The following is a 15,692-nucleotide window of genomic DNA, read 5'->3' as shown; positions in this document are numbered from 1 at the left end:
ACTCGGAACCCTAAACTGCTCTGCGCATGCGCGGACCGTCCGGCCCACAGGCGCGGACTGTCCGGACCGCGGACCGTCCGGCCTCAGGGCCGGACCGTCCGACCGCTCAATATGGCGCTCAACAGATTGTAGAAGAAGAAGATCAAGACGCAAAGAAGAAGATAATTGGCGAGTGGAATCAGGTTTATGTTCTTTGTTATTTTACTCCAGATTCGTAATGGCTCTTATATGGCAACGATGCTGCCTAGCAAGCGACCCAGGTCCAGCTAGCCTATTACACGACCCAAGCTGGCCCATAATACTTTGTATTAAGCTTATTCTTTTCCTTCCTTGGTCTGTTCTTGCAAGCTCTAACTTCAGGCGCCCTTTCTTCATCCATCTTCATGTTGTTCACGTCTTCAGTTTCCTCAGCTGATACCACTCCGCTGTCCACAACCTGTAATAGCCTAGCTGTCCACAAGTTGAGTAGATAAGTCGAGCTAATCCAAACTCGGTCACTCAGCGAGCCACACCGAACCGAGCCGAACTCGTTTTCAGCCCCAGGCTGCAGCCCCTTGCCACTGTCTCCGTGCTCCGGCCCACCGCTCCTGGGTGTACGGTTGGGGCGCACGAAGAGCTGGTCCGATCACAGATTGCTGTAGTAATTCTGCACACACTAGGGCCCAAGCGGCCTCCAGCCCTACAAAGATTTCGGCCTCTTTGCCGTGCGCAGTGCGCTTTCCATGCGCGGTGTGTCTGGTTTGAGTAGCTGGTGCCTGACTGCCTGGTGGTGGTGGCGTGCTGCGGTGCTGCACAGCACCAGCGCCACGCAAGCAGACACCTCGGAAAAGCTCCTAGAGGACGGGATAATCCACGCACAGAGCCATGAGAATGAACACGTGAGGTTACTGTACAAGCATCGCCTGTTTCGTTGGTAATCATGCAGCTCAGCAGCAGCAGCTAGCTTGACAATCTATAAAACCTGAACAACTGCATGCGGTCGGTCATGCTCATGCATGAGAGAACGCCGGCTGCGAGTGCTTCGACGCCGACATCGTCGCGGCGTGCGAGGTTCGACGCGGCCATCCACGATGCGGTGCGCGTATAGATGTCCAAACGGGCGGCCCGGCCCGGCCCAACCCGAGCCCGACTCAGCCCGGCCCGTTTGAGCCCGGCCCGTTCAGGCCCGACCACTTAACCGGGCCGTGCCGTGCCGCCCGACGGGCTCATACCTCTTCCCGAGCACGGCACGGTATAGGCCCGACCGTGCCGGGCCGGCCCGAATAGCACGGCCCATTTAGTAGCTCGTGCCGGCCCGAGCCCGCAAAAACACAACTATTCCTGACGTTCTATCCCAGCTTCACAAAAGTGTCTATCTAAACACTGTTTTTTATTAAGTTTATCTCACAGCAAAAAGTTTTTTCACATCTATTTTCCCCGAGAAGACAACAACTATTTTCCATGAACAAACAAATGGAAGGGGAAGGAATTGCTGCAGAAAACAAACGCAAAGGATCATGCCCTCCCTTTGGCCTGGTGGAAGGCGCAGGAGAAGTTGCGGTAGGCCTCCACCAGAACGGACGCCACGGTTTGGTCGGCTGCCACCTCCAGCGCGATGTCCTCGACGCCCAGGATGCGCTCCACGGTCCACACCGCCCGCCGCGCGCTGCAGCTCCTCCGTCCGCCGCGCGCTGCAGCCCCCAGCACCGGGAGGAGTAGCAGGGAGCGCCGCGCCGTGAGTGAGCAGGACGCCGGAGGGAGAGGGATCCCGAGAGGCTGAGTCACTGAGACAGATAGCCGCGGCCGCCGCACGGAGAGGCAGTAGGACGAGGGAGAGTGCGTTAGGGTTGCCGCCTTGCGGACGCGCAGGAGTTATACAGGGACTTGCGGGCTTGCGGTCGTGCTGGGGGCTGCCGAGTTGGGCCGTTCAGTGTCCGCGTGCAAGACAGCCCAGGTCCCAGATCCCAGGTTGAATTGTTGAACGGGCCGGTTTAAAGGCCCGACCGATAACGGGCCGTGCCCGGGCCAGCCCAACGGGCTCAAATGCCTGTCGAGCCCGGCACGCTCTCCGGGCCGGGCTCAGCCCGGGCCCGTTTTAATTCGTGCCGGGTCGGGCTCGTGTCGTGCTAGAAAAACGTGCTTCGTGCCGGGCTAACGGGCCACGTGCTTTCTGGACATCTATAGGTGCGCGTGCTCTCCGTGTCCCTGGGGTCTGGGGAGGCTCGCCCGCGGGCTACTTTAGCGACGGCGTGGGCGTGGCTATCGGGCCGTTCCACGCGGCCAGAGGGCCGTACGTGGCTGCTGACCGTGAGCGCCAGCACCATGGACATTGAGGGCGTGTTTGCCGCCATGGCCCAGCAGCCTGGCTGCGCTCCCGGGCTGCAGCTCCTGTGTTTGCGTCGCTTGGCTTGCTCGGGAGCCAGGCTGTGCGCGTGCAAATTGAGCCTCTCAGCCTGGCTCCACAGAAACGAGGTCAAGGTCCGTTTCCTGGGAGCCTGGCTGCTCGTGGCGTAAGAATTCCGCGTTTAGGTAGTTTTGGTCTTCTAGCCTGGCTACATATTGGATGACAAACACCAGCTCGTCTGAGCCAGGCTCATATGGTACAAGTGCGCAAACAAAGTGAGTTGCAGTAGTCGAGACAGACTAGCCTCAGCTTGGACCAGTTGAACGGGCCGAGCTGACCAGTAACAGGGTCACAAACACGCCCTGAGTTCCCCGCGTACTTGGTCCGCCGCAACAACAAGCAGACCATCTTCCTGGCAACAAATACTAGCAGTCGATCAGATGCACGAGTGGAGATAGGTGAGGCCGTTCACCGGGATGGCGAACGATGGTGAGGCTGGCGCTATGCATGTCAATTATATTTGTTATGTTATAGAGTCTGTATTTGATAAATGGAACAACTGGCCTATTAGCTCAGTTGGTTAGAGCGTCGTGCTAATAACGCGAAGGTCGCAGGTTCGAGACCTGCATGGGCCAAATATTTGTTTTTGCGCAATTCTGCTGAGACATTTTTATTCTTTTTTTAATTTGTCCATTTACTCATTCCTCTTTTGAGCCCATTTCGGCTTCAGGCCTCTTTTAGAGGCCATTTCGGCCTTTAAGCCTTTTTTTTGTTCTTTTATTATCCATTTCCCATTTTGGGATCCTTTAATCCTTTATGCCCATTTCGGACTTAGGCCCCTTTTGATTTTGTTTCCCCTTTTGTTCATAACAATGGCACAATGAGCGTAGACATAGGGGGTGTTTGGTTAGAGGGACTAAAGATTAGTCTCTAGTTTTTAGTCCCTTTTAGTCCCTTTTTTGCCAAACACTAGGACTAAAATATGGACTAAAATGATTTAGTCTTTAGTCCTTCACATAGGTGCTAAAAGAGACTAAAAGCTCATAATTATCATGTTGCCCTTACCTTTTTATAGATAACTAATATTATGAGTATATTCTAAGGGTATTTGAGTCTTTGGACAATGTATTTAATGACTTTAGAATCTATTTAGTCCCTAAAACCAAACATATAGGGACTAAAGTTTAGTTCTAGGACTAAAGTTTAGTCCTAGAACTAATTGAAACCAAACATGCCCATAGATAGGTGCACAGTTACTTAGGGCATGTTTGGTTTCAATTAGTCCTAGAACTAAACTTTAGTCATAGGACTAAACTTTAGTCCCTATATGTTTGGTTTTAGGGACTAAATAGATTCTAAAGTCATTAAATACATTGTCCAAAGACTCAAATACCCTTAGAATATACTCATAATATTAGTTATCTATAAAAAAAGGTAAGGGCAACATGATAATTATGAGCTTTTAGTCTCTTTTAGCACCTATGTGAAGGACTAAAGAGTAAATCATTTTAGTCCATATTTTAGTCCTAGTGTTTGGCAAAAAAGGGACTAAAAGAGACTAAAAACTAGAGACTAATCTTTAGTCCCTCTAACCAAACACCCCCTTACTGGCAAATGATTTTTGCTACTAACCACCGAGTGTCACTTTTTTTGCATCTCATGTTATACTGAGAAATACCCAAGACTTTTTTTTTGGTAGCGGCTGCAAGGCCTGGGAAATTGACTTGTCATGGAGCAGTTCTTGTAATTCAGCTATGGCCTTATATTTCAGTTCAGGTAAATGACATTGACAGGAAATGTATCAGCCTATCAGGTGCTTCCACACGCTTGAATCAATGACACAGCACAACCCTTCCTGGTTGTTTTTTTAACCTGTGGAGGAGCTGCGTATACACACATACCATCATCGTGAATTCGGTACTATTTGCCGGCGTCTCCGATCCGTTCTGGACCAAACATTCAAAACTTGAGTATATGATACGCGTTGTATGAGTGAGGTGATGTGCTGTTCCGTGGTCTTGCCGGTTGCTTTCTTTGGCTAAAAGCGCATGGGCGGGCAGGGGGTGGTGGCGTACACTCCGCGAGGTTGCCTTGTACGACCAAGCGCACAGCAGTGGCACTGTGCCAGGTAGCAGCAACGGGAGCTGCTGTGCTGTGCCTGTGCGCCTGTGGATGATGAGCTGTTGCATAATTTCTTCGCACGGTGCCGATACATGATTATATGTACTCGACAGTCGTGTCGACAGCCACAAATATGAAATAATCGACCAGATCATGCCGATGGAGCCCTTGCCTTTGCCGTGGAGACCCAGAAGGGGAGGGAGGGGTGGAAAGACAGGGCCCGAGCGCATGCAAACGGGATGCGTACGTCCTGGCCTCGGCCTCGGCTTCGGCCGCGTCGCGTCGGCGAGTGCCCGCCCATTTGCGGTGCCCAGTTTTTGCCAGGGCACTTGCCGTCGCGCGTACGTGACGTTGGCTGTTACCCTCGCCGCTGGCGCTGGGCACGCGATCCGCCCCCGCGCTCCGGGATGCCGCTCCGCACGACCTGCGTGTCATCACGAGCCGTTGTTCCTTGTTTGGCGAAGCACGAGAACGCGCAGTCGCGCACCCCCGCGTGGGCGTCCCGGCGCTTCTCTGCTGAGTTGCTGAGTGCTGACCCGCCCTAAGCCCAAATGCCCAAGGGCCAAGGTACAGGTGGAAAGTGCTCCAACAAGGCAATGCAAAGCGTGGCAACGCACGCAGTTGCAGAGTTGCTCCAGTGAGCGCGCTGCACTGGTCTCCTGCTCCATCAGTTTGTCCGTTTTCGCCCTCTCGTTCGGTTAATAGATAGGCCCGGCCAGCAGAGCGCGAGCCTTGGCATGGCGTGTCGGGCGTGGCGTGCGTGCAAAGCGCTCGATCGCCCGTCCGCGTTCTCCGTCTCTTAGCACCCCCGGGTCCCCCCGCCCACGCACCTTCTTCCTCCTACCTCTCGTACCATCGACACGGCCTCTCGCCAAGCAGCGCGCAAAACCTCTCCCACCCGATCCTGCTCTCTCTCTCTCTGCTGCCTTCTCGATCGTACGAGGTACTACCATATACCATCCAATGACGATGCATACGCATCATGCATGTGTGTCGATGGCGGTGATTCCTTCTTCTTCTTCCTCTGAATTATGGATTTCTGACGCGGCGCAGTGCGCGTGCATGGACGACCAGCGGCAGCCGGTGTGCAAGGCGAAGCGCGGCGCGAGGGAGGAGGAGGTCCACGCCGCGCCGCCGGACTTCCCATTCGAGGAGGCCGCGGCGACGGCGGGGGAGGGCGACGACGGCGGGGAGGCGTCGCGGCGGCCGCCGGGGGTTTTCCAGTTCCCCTGGCAGGAGTGCAGCGGCGGGCTGGGCGTGTCCGCCGCGGGGCCGTGGGAGCTGCGCGACGTCTTCTTCCGCTCCCTCGTCGACGGGGGCGCCGCGGCCATCGGCGTGCCGGGGGACCGGCTGGTGTCTCCGCCGACCGGCAGGCGCGCGCTCCTCGAGGGGGTCGACGCGTGGCTCGCCGCGGCCGCCGACGGCGAGGTGGACCCGGTCTGGCGGTCCGCGCTCATGGCCCCGCGGCCGCGGGCCGAGGACGGAGACGGACGGACGTCGTGGGCCCTCCCCGCGCATGCTTCCGGGGTGAGCCCCGCGTGGCATTGAGTGCGCTGCGGCGCCCCCCATCATCAGCCGCGTGACGCTGACGTGGCTTCGAGACAGCAGCGCCGTGGTGGACCGTGGTCCGTGGCCGTGCCCGTGGGTGCTAGTATGATTGTGATCAGGATGGAGTAGGCAAAGGGACCAAGGAAAAGTAAAGAACCATGGCCAATGGCAATTGGCAATCGGTGATCACCTTGTCTTTCGAATGTCCTTTCCGTTCCATGTTCTATTTTATCTGTACAGCTATTATCGTTAGACGTTCTGGCAACAACAGCAACAACAACAAAATCAATGTATTCTTTGGAAAGTCATTCCAACATCAGTTTCTCGCATTTCACCTACATACGGAGGAACTCTCTACTTTTTAGTCTCCGTTTGGAGCTCTATAAATTATTAGCTAGGTAGAGCCATAATAAACTAACTAACAATTAGCTATGGTATTAGTCGAGAGTGTTAGAACCCAACAACTAATTTTTAGTAGCTAACTATTAGCTCTAAAGGTTCTAAACGGGACTTTACACTAAAAAAATACTTAGAGCCTAAACCACAGGAAGGTAGCATTATACTCTCCGAAGTAAGCAGACCCGTCAAAAGTTAAGTCATCCCGTCGGAAGTTACGCTCTTGAAAAGAAACGGTCGAAAGTTAGCTTAACTTTCTAGAGCCCTCTCGAAAGTTAGATAACTTTCTAGAGCCAAAAATGCCTCTCGGAATTTAATGGGATCACGACGTGCACACGTCGCTATTAGTCAGCTAACTTCCGACCGTTTACTACTCCTCTAGAAAGTTAGCTGCCTAACTTTCTACCGTTTTCTATAGACTCTAGGAAGTTAGCAGCCTAACTTCCTATCGTTTACTGTAACCTCTAGCAAGATAAATTGACTAGCAATACAAATATTGTTTCATTTTCATTATTCACCACATTGTACACATAACAAATATACTTAACAACCACATCACACAAAATGTCACATATAACATCTCACATACATAACAACAACATCCCATCCATTTCAAGCATTTCATCACATACATAACAAGTCACAAAAGCCCCAACATAACAAGTCACAAAAGTCTCACAAGTCACAAAAAAAATCAAATGCATGTTAGACATCATGTACAGTGACACGCCTGGGTAGTACCTCCCTCCAGGAATGTTCTTTTGAAGGCACTGCCTTGACATACTCCATTTTTTTGAAGTAGCATATCCCGCTTCCTGCACATACAAGAGCCAACAGGATATTTAAACCTTCTGAAGAAATAAAATGATAAATGATAGATTCTATTACAAAACAAAAGTGAAAGAGCCATTGTTGGACACATCCTTTTCTAATCATGCATGCAAATTGCACCAATGAAGTAATACATCCCTACTGCTATGGATAAAAAGGAATATCACAATATCATAACAATAGGACTGATAAAAGAAAGTGTAAGTAGTTTTGGTCGGTGTTGGATCTAGGATTACTGAAGCCTCGGGCCAAACTTAATATAATAAATGTGGCGGAACCGCCCGAATTATTCCAACTTAAGTGCCTGAGCCCTGCCTTAGAGGCTAGACCACACTTAAATGGGAATAACCCGTCAATCCCTCGGATCTAGTCCAACAAGGCCACTGACAGGATCAAGTACCACAATCTCACTCGATGGTGAGTCACAGAGCAAATACAATAAAGCATAAAGCCATGCATTAAAGAGTATTAAATTATTACATCATCATCGGAGTTTTTGCAAAAGTAGTCATCATTGTTCGAAGTGCAGCGGAATAAAACTAACGGTAAATAAACAGAGAGATGGGGAAGCATGTCCCATCACTCCTCATGCTCCTCCTCAGCCGAGGTGGGGTCCCACTCGACAGTCCAACCCGGTGGCAAGATGGACGGCCAAGTCACTCCAGCAACCATGTCCTCCAGAGAACCTGTAAAATTATGCCACAAGCAAGGCTGAGTATACTAATACTCAGCTAGACTTACCCGGTGTGAGGAGTCTACTCCTCTACCTCTAGACATGCAGCTGTTTGGCTGTGGGGTTTGGTTGCCAAAAGCACTAGCTGAGTTTCTAAGTCAAGTTTTTAACTTTGTCAATCTAAGTGTGACTCTCTTAAGGCTAAATGTGTACTATCTACTCATACATGGTAGCAAATATTATTAGCAATCAACATCTTATATCAACTCATCATATTTCCACTTGTTACTCAATGCAGTACAATGGATCAAGCAGTCTCATTACCTGCGAGAAGCAGACGATTCGAATCGAGTTTTTATCCTTGCAAGGTAAACCTAAACACACGACGTGGCGAGGCACTCCGTCCCCACACACATCAACCGTCCCCATCGATTCCCCGTCAACAGATCAGGGCTCACCGCCTTGGCGTATAATGCCTCACTGACCCCGACCGTCGTTGTGCAGTGACCGCACTTGTACCCACCATAACCGGAATGGGAGACCACGTCTCAGGTCGCGTGAGGGGTAAAGTCCACTGCCAGGTTCAATCAGGTACTAGGCTTACCGATTTACCATATTTCTCGGTATATGCTTAGTACGTTCAAACGCTTGACACAGGTATCCGCACGTTAATCCTTATTCCAATTTCATCTCGTAGACCACGCATCCCCATGGGTGTCCACAGACCAATCATCAATATGATATGAAAGTGGGTACAACCAATTCCTGACCTCGCGCGAGTGCTAGAAAAATCACTCGACTTCTACCGAGATCCTGCTTAGCAAAGCAGCTACTCGACCTAGCATACTAGTATTCATCTCAACAAGGATTCCTGAGTTCATGCAACTAAGGTTTCAGTCAACTCCTACACTTAAGTGCACAGTACAAGCCTACAAACATTAAGTGTAGTAAAATAGCATATATAAACGGTTATGCATAAAACCGGGGCTTGCCTTCCAAAGCAGTGGCAGGCAGGTCCTCTAGTGCAGGCTCTGGTGCTGGATCTGGGCTACCTCCTGAGCAGCTCCTTGCTCCGGCACGAGGACGTACTCTCCGTCAGCAAGGTTACAGTCTATCGAATGCAATGAACATAAAGGTCATGATTATGCAGGATTAATAACATTATGCTAAAAAGAAAACTAAGTTAAAGGGTAACTTAGGGTTTCTTGGTCATGCGGGGCTTCTAGTGGGTTAGGCTTATCACTTTTAGGCTTAGGTTTTTGTTGAGGGTAATCATAGGGAATTTGTACTGCTTTTGTATCCTTCAGTGGACAAGATATAAAGAATTTTAGGATGACACTAATTTCCTATTATTCACTTTCCCTTTTCTTTATTTTCTACTTATGGTTTCTAGTGTAGGTTTGAACTACGACAGTGGTTTAATATTTTCCAAAAATTCTGTAAAAATTACAATGGGTTGCCATTTGCTATTCTAGCCTTTTTTAAGAATTTGAGGCTTAAAGTATAAAGGCTATGCTTTAAACAAAAATGACAAGAGTTGTGTAAAATGGGCCACTTTACACTACATCTCTTAATTAGGGGTGAGTTCTGCCCTAAGGATTGTTTTTGTTGGCATCTAACAGTAATAATAGGCTTCTGTGCCAAAAATCACAGAAAGCTAAGAGATGGTCATTTAGTTATGATTTTCTAAAGTTAAATGCCAAAAAGGCACTTTCTACTACATTGTTATTTGAAAAATGTCAAACAGCAGATTTCATATTTTTCCTAAGTTCTTATTAACAAAACATTAGTTATCCCAAGGGTTGGGGTGTTTTCACCTTGGGGTTATTTTTGTAGGGTTTTTCTAAGTTTTCCATGTTTTATTAAAATAAAAGGTAGCCTATTTATTTTATACTAAACTAGGGTATGATAGATTTTTCCAGTGAACTACATTGAATAAGTACCCTAACAAAAATAGGGGTGCCCTCTGGTTCATTATTTAAATTACATTTTCTATTTTCCTCAACCTTAAGCATATTGTAAAATAAGTGGTAAAAACTAACTTAATGCGGTTGACAGAGAGGTTTAGCATTTTTAATATAATACATAGGGGGTTTTATATTTTTATTAGGTAGGTCACATTATTTAGAGTCTGACAAAATTGGTTTGACTCAATTTGAATGAACTAAACAGAAGTTATGGATTTTCAAAGTTTTTGTTCAGATTTAAATTCAGGTTTAATAAGGTTTTATGAAAAAGCAGTTTGCACCGAGGTCCCTGGGTTAAAACTAAATCAATCCACTCGATTCTACCCCTGCGCCACTATTCCCTCGAGTCTCTGACAGTTCAAAAAGCCCCCTGACTTTCTCTTCCTCTCACCCGGGGTCCCTCTCAGGTGTAAACAGTACCCGCAGAGAAGAAAGGGGTGGCGCGGCTTACCGGCGACGAGAGAAGTCCGGCGAGGGGTAGGGTTAGCTCGGGGAGGTTCTGGCGGCCACAACGACGTACGGCTCGCCGGCGGGGATGGCCGGAATCGCTCGGTCCACGTGCGCAGGCGGTTGTCCTCGTCGGCGGCGGGTGTGCCGGCCAAACCACGGCGACCTAGTCCAATCCAATGGCACGGTGAGCTTCCTGGGGTGATGTAGAGGCTATCTGTGCATTGAATCGAAAAATGGCGCAGTGATTTACCCGGTCCACGTGCGCCGGCGGGGGAAGGAACTCCGGCGAGCACGGTTTCGCTATTCTGGTGACGCGGGTCCTCGGTTCAAGCTTGAGTAAGCTTCACGGCCTCACCAGGAAGCTATCTAAAGGCTTGGATCGAACGGAGGAGGATGGGAAAGGGGCTGGCCACGGTGGTTGCTCTCGGGCGGCTTTGGCGGGTCGCGGGGAGGTCGCCGGAGCTAATGGCGGGCTCGGGGAAGTCAGGCGTGGTACGGAGGAGGCAACGAGGAAGGCAGCCGAGCACTGGGACGGGCTTTATAGCCGTGGCGCGGGCGTGGTCACGGGCGGCCGCGGGCGCGCGGGGGTTCGCGCACGGGCGTGCTCTGAGCGCGCCCCCGGGTGTCAGCCCGCGTCGAACACGTGGGAGCTCGCTTCTGCCATGGTTCAACGGCAGATTTGAGCACCTTAGCGTGCATATCTTGGCAAAGTCACTGTGTACGGTCGCTTCCCTGCTCCATATCCTACCTTTTTGCTGTGAGTTCCAAGTCGAGATATGGTCGGGGTAGGGAGATAGAGGGGTGAGAAGTTAGCTGTGTCAGCTAGGTCTAAGCCGATACAAAAATGGTGCCAAGTCGTGTCAAACGCCCTAGGGTAGGTGTCACCTCTTTCCAGGGCATTCTAGGGTTAATTTGGCGCCACTTTGTCAATTGGATCGAGATGTTTTGAATTTTGGATTAAGGTGAACATGTGGGGTCTTTGTTCAAAGGTTAGTTTTTAGACTTAGGCAAATTCTGAATTTCCTCTTGTGCTCAACCTTTGGTGAACTTTTTGGGGCTTTTCTGAAATCTTTTTGGGGGTACTTCCTTACTACTATGTGTAGGTTATGAAGTATACTACAACTTTTATATTTGGCCCAAGCCATGATCATAAGGTTTACATGACCTTTTGATCCTAGCTTCAATTAGGGTTCCCATTATCCAAAAGGGGTTTGCTTTAGGGTTTTGGAAAATTCTCCCCTTAGATGTGTATGACAAACTAGGGCATGATATCCAAGATGGTTTGCACTTGCTTAGGACCTTGAATTCCAAGTTTGATGTACTTGCCCAAATCAATCCTCATGTGATAATAGGTTAAATGGGGTAGTCCTGGGTGGACACCCTGAGTAACACCTAAGGTGTTACAGCCCTCCCCCCTTAAAGGAATCTCGTCCCGAGATCTTAGGTAGAGTCCCTTGGAGGTGTGCTTGAAGGTGTGTGGGTGTGCTACTCTTTCTTTATACTCAAGTTTCTCTTGTTAACTGCTCTTCGAATGTCATTCTCTTTGCAACTTCAGAAGGAAGCCCTTTTTAAGTTAAATCCACAACTTAGACTATTCTTGTTATCTAAGTTTTTCTTCTAATTGTATTCAAAGGGCAGGTGGGGGTGGGGGTTTTGGGGTACGTACCGACTCCTTTGGGCAGAAAGTCGGGGAAGCGAGAGCGTAGAAAATCCTCAGTCTCCCATGTAGCTTCTTCTGCTGAATGGTGACTCCACTGAACCTTATACATTCGGATCGACCTTGCCCGAGTTGATCTCTCCTTCTGATCTAATACCTTGATGGGGTACTCTTGATAGGACAGGTCTGGTTCTATCTCAATGTCTGGTTCGGGCAGCACTTCAGTGGGTAGGCGAACACATTTCCGCAGCTGAGATACATGGAACACATTGTGAACTGCTGACATGTGAGGTGGCAATTCCAATTGATAGGCTACAGGTCCACAACTTGCTTTGATCTCATAGGGTCCAATGTAGCGAGGGGCTAACTTGCCCTTGATCCCAAATCTCTGGACACCCTTGGTGGGTGATACCTTAAGATAAACATGATTCCCCACCTCAAACTGTAGAGGCTTCCGCCTCTTGTCATGATAGCTCTTTTGCCTGGCCTGAGCAGCTTCTAAGTTCTTCTTGATGATCCTGACCTTTGCCTCTGCTTCAAGTACCAAATCCGGCCCAAAAATTTCCCGCTCTCCTGCTTGAGACCAATTCAGTGGGGTTCTGCATCTTCTCCCATATAAAGCTTCAAAAGGTGCCATCTTTAGACTGGACTGATAGCTGTTATTGTAAGAAAATTCTGCCAAAGAAAGACACTTGTCCCAATCCTTTCCGTAGTGTAGTGCACATGCTCGCAACATGTCTTCCAAAATCTGATTCACCCTTTCTGTCTGGCCATCCATTTGGGGATGGTATGCTGAGCTTCGTATGACATGGGTCCCAAGGGATTCTTGTAGCTGCTCCCAAAAGCGTGCCACAAACAGTGCTCCTCTGTCAGATACAATAGTCTTTGGAATACCATGCAATCGCACTATTTGATCAACATACATTTCTGCATACTTCTCTGTCTTGTGGGTGGTATGCACGGGTAGGAAATGAGCAGTCTTGGTCAACCTATCCACAATAACCCAGATGGAATCATGGTGCCTGGAGGTATTGGGCAATCCTACTATGAAGTCCATGCAAATGTCCTCCCATTTCCAAGATGGTATGGGAAGGGGTTGTAAAGGGCCTGCTGCCTTCAAATGACTGGCTTTGATTCTCTGGCAGGTGTCACATTCGGATATATACTTGGCAATTTCCCTCTTCATTCTGGTCCACCAGTATAAAGATCTGAGATCATGATACATTTTGTTGCTACCAGGGTGCATGGAGAATTTGGAAAGGTGAGCTTCATCTAATATCTTCTTTCTGAGCTCCGGTTCCTTGGGAACAACCAATCGATCTCCAAACCATAAAATTCCTTTGTTGTCCTGGCGGAAACACTTGTATTTCTCTGCCTTCTGCTTGATCATTTCCTTGATGACCTGAACACCCTTATCCTCAATCTATGCCCTGACTATCTGCTCTTGCAATGTGGGCTCTACCGAGATATAACTTAAAGCACCTGAAGCAACAACTTCCAGGTTCAGCTTGCACAATTCATCGCACAGGGTGGTAACTCTTGCATCCATGCTCATACAATTGCACTGGGCCTTTCTGCTCAAAGCATCTGCCACAACATTGGCTTTACCAGGATGGTAATGTACTTCCAAATCATAGTCCTTGATTAACTCCAACCATCTTCTCTGCCTCATGTTCAGATCTGCCTGAGTGAAGATGTATTTGAGACTCTTGTGATTGGTGTAGATGTTACAGTGAGCTCCCATCAGGTAGTGTCTCCATATCTTAAGAGCATGAACCACAGCTACCAATTCCAGATCATGTGTAGGGTAGTTCTGCTCATGGGGTCTGAGTGCTCGGGAAGCATAAGCAATGACTCTGTTATCTTGCATCAAGACACAACCCAATCCTGTACCAGAAGCATCACAGTAGACTTCGAATGGCTTGGTGTTGTCAGGTTGAGCCAGCACTGGGGCCGTTGTCAAATGCTGCCTCAAAGTGTGAAAGGCATCTTCGCACTTTTGGCTCCAATCATACTTGACTCCCTTTTTCAACAGTTCAGTCATTGGTTTGGCAATTCTGGAGAAATCCGGAATAAATCGTCGATAATACCCTGCTAAACCCAGAAAACTTCGAATCTGCCTTACTGTAGTCGGGGGTTTCCAATCCATCACCTCTTGTACCTTCTCAGGATCAACTGATATCCCATCCTAAGAAATTGTGTGACCCAAGAATTTGATCTCCTTCAGCCAGAATTCACATTTAGACAACTTAGCATAAAGATGATGATCGCGCAGTCGCTGAAGCACGAGGTGCATGTGCTCAGTATGTTCGTCTTCATTCTTGGAATAGACCAGAATATCATCAATGAAAACGACCACGAACTTATCCAACTCTGGCATAAACACTGAGTTCATCAGGTACATGAAATAAGCCGGGGCATTGGTCAGCCCAAAAGACATCACCAAAAACTCATACAGCCCATATCGGGTTGAGAAGGCCGTCTTGGGAATATCACTGGCACGAATCTTGATCTGGTGGTAGCCCGAGCGAAGGTCTATCTTGGAGAATACTTTGGCTCCTACCAACTGATCGAACAGAACATCAATGCGGGGCAGTGGGTATTTGTTCTTGATAGTCACCGCATTAAGAGGGTGGTAGTCCACACACATTCTCAAGCTCTCATCCTTTTTCTTCACAAATAGGGATGGACATCCCCATGGTGAAGTACTTGGGCGAATAAACCCCTTGTCCAACAACTCTTGCAATTGCTTTTTCAGTTCTGCCAATTCCGCGGGAGGCATCCTATAGGGTCTCTTGGAGATAGGAGCAGTCCCAGGATGTAACTCGATTGTGAACTCGATGTCTCGGTCAGGTGGCATCCCTGGCAATTCATCCGGAAAAACATCTGGGTAGTCACAGACCACTGGGATCTTCTCCACTGGGGACTCTATCATAACGAAGGCACAAGAACGGGTACATCCTTGGTCGGGCAAATATAGTGTGGTTTCACCACAAGTTGGTGAGTGCACCTCAATGGCCCTGGCTGCAATATCAATAACTGCTTGGTGCCTGGTTAACCAGTCAGTCCCCAATATAATATCCACGCTATCCAAGCCCAAAATGAGGAGGGTGGTTTTAATTATTAGACTACCAAACTTTATGGGCACATGTCTGTTGATTTGATAGGTGGCAACCCTGCCTCCTGGTGTTGAAATTGTGATACCCCCATTGGTGTGGTGAAAAGGCAACTGGCACTTGACACTAAATTTGGCACTGATAAAACTATGCGAAGCACCAGAATCAAACAGAATAATAGCAGGATAATTCAAAACTGTAAAGATACCAGTCATGACGGGTGCTCCCTCTGGAATATCAGCCATGGTGGTGAAGTTCAGCCTGCCCTGCCTCACTTGCACCTTCTGCCTCTTGCCTTGGTTCTGATTAACATTCTGTCCCTGCCTCTGCTGGTTCCTGGGGCAATTCTTGGCATAATGTCCGGTGTTGCCGCAGGTGAAACACCTGTTGTCATTTGCATGGCGGTACTGCTGCTGCTGCTGATTGTTCCTCTGAGCTGGAAACTGGGTGCGGTTGGGTGCCTGCTGCTGCTGCTGCTGTGGTCGGATCACCCATCTGCCTTGCTGCTGCTGGGGTCCCCTGTTCTGTGTGTCGGACACAATCCTGAAGCGCTGTGGCTGAGCCGAGGGTCCTGCCACATGGGTCTTCCTCTTCTTTTCTGCCCGTCGAG

General features: G+C 49.2%; 1 protein-coding gene and 1 non-coding gene across 3 annotated transcripts; both read left to right on the top strand.

The window, feature by feature from the left end:
- The first annotated feature begins 2,884 nt into the window (after nt 1–2,884).
- Nucleotides 2,885–2,958, top strand: TRNAI-AAU (transfer RNA isoleucine (anticodon AAU)). The gene has a single exon. It is a non-coding gene; the product is annotated as a tRNA-Ile (tRNA).
- A 2,113-nt stretch (nt 2,959–5,071) lies between these two features.
- On the top strand, nt 5,072–6,311 carry LOC100274784 (uncharacterized). 2 transcript variants are annotated; one of them, XM_008669399.3, is made up of 2 exons: nt 5,072–5,387; nt 5,498–6,311. In XM_008669399.3, the coding sequence occupies exon 2, from the start codon at nt 5,507–5,509 to the stop codon at nt 5,990–5,992; it is 486 nt and encodes a 161-aa protein (XP_008667621.1). In that variant the 5' UTR covers nt 5,072–5,387; nt 5,498–5,506; the 3' UTR covers nt 5,993–6,311. The 2 variants fall into 2 exon arrangements, with proteins under 2 accessions (XP_008667621.1, NP_001142539.1); NM_001149067.1 differs by having other exon boundaries at nt 5,273–6,306.
- The last annotated feature ends 9,381 nt before the right edge of the window (nt 6,312–15,692 follow it).

This window comes from Zea mays, chromosome 2, assembly GCF_902167145.1.
Source record: "Zea mays cultivar B73 chromosome 2, Zm-B73-REFERENCE-NAM-5.0, whole genome shotgun sequence".
Taxonomy (NCBI): domain Eukaryota; kingdom Viridiplantae; phylum Streptophyta; class Magnoliopsida; order Poales; family Poaceae; genus Zea; species Zea mays.
This window is presented reverse-complemented; position numbering and strand designations above follow the sequence as displayed.